This window comes from Arachis ipaensis, chromosome B10 (assembly GCF_059453495.1).
Source record: "Arachis ipaensis isolate K30076 ecotype BB chromosome B10, ASM5945349v1, whole genome shotgun sequence".
Lineage (NCBI taxonomy): Eukaryota > Viridiplantae > Streptophyta > Magnoliopsida > Fabales > Fabaceae > Arachis > Arachis ipaensis.
The window spans coordinates 58,785,253-58,786,334 of NC_142435.1; the positions used below are offsets into that span (position 1 = coordinate 58,785,253).

Sequence of the window (1,082 nt, forward strand, 5' to 3'; positions counted from 1 at the left end):
TAGATGAATAAATATCTCTTAATTTATTGGACAACAGATTTTTGTCAAGGCCTGGAGCCGAAAACCGGACCAGACCCATGAAAACAACTCGAACCGGCGCCTAAGGCACCCTAAACACGTAAACAGGAGTTGTATTTTATTTTTTCTTCTTAAAAAATAAAAAAGCTTAACATGAGATCAGGCTGAATCTCAAAGCTCCAACAATAGATCAGTGGGCTTTCATTTTCATATGGGCCTCATTTTGGGCTATAAGTGGAACTCTGGTAATTCCGGCAACAACCCAAGGTTATTTTAACAACCGTACAAAAACCCTAAACGCCATATATAACGCTCTCCCAAAATTTTCCACCTCTATCTCTCTCGCTCACTGCAAAAAACTTAGGGTTTTCCACAGACAGATAACACAAGCAACGCCTTCAGCAGTGTGAGAGAATAGAGAGAGAGAGAGAGAGAGAGAGAGAGGAAGCAATGGCGGCGCAGCCCCTCGAGCAGGTCCAATGCTTCGGTCGCAAGAAAACGGCGGTTGCGGTTACCTACTGCAAGCGCGGCCGCGGGCTCATCAAGATCAATGGCTGCCCAATCGAGCTTGTTGAGCCTGAGATCCTACGGTTCAAGGCCTTCGAGCCGATTCTTCTGTTAGGGCGGAGCCGCTTCGCCGGCGTCGACATGCGCATCCGCGTCAAGGGCGGTGGACACACTTCTCAGATCTACGCCATAAGGCAGAGCATAGCGAAGGCGCTGGTTGCGTTCTACCAGAAGTACGTTGATGAACAGAGCAAGAAGGAGATCAAGGACATTCTCGTCAGGTACGATAGGACCTTACTTGTTGCTGATCCAAGGCGCTGTGAGCCTAAGAAGTTCGGTGGTCGTGGCGCTCGCGCGAGGTTCCAGAAATCTTACCGTTAGAGAGAAAAAAATGGGTTTTTTGGGGTATGGGGTTTCGGTTCATGTTTTATGCTGTGGAAAACTCTTATTGAGCAGTAGTTATATTAAGTCTTGGAGATTTTATTGCGTTTTGATTGTTATGTGATGCTTTTTTGTTTTACAGATATTTAATTTTAATCGAAGAACTTCATTGATTA

General features: G+C 45.7%; 1 protein-coding gene across 1 annotated transcript; it reads left to right on the forward strand.

Annotated features, from left to right (window-relative positions):
• Positions 1 to 339: 339 nt before the first annotated feature.
• Positions 340 to 1,082, forward strand: LOC107624117 (small ribosomal subunit protein uS9). Its single transcript, XM_016326579.3, has one exon. The coding sequence runs from the start codon at positions 469 to 471 to the stop codon at positions 904 to 906; it is 438 nt and encodes a 145-aa protein (XP_016182065.1). The 5' UTR covers positions 340 to 468; the 3' UTR covers positions 907 to 1,082.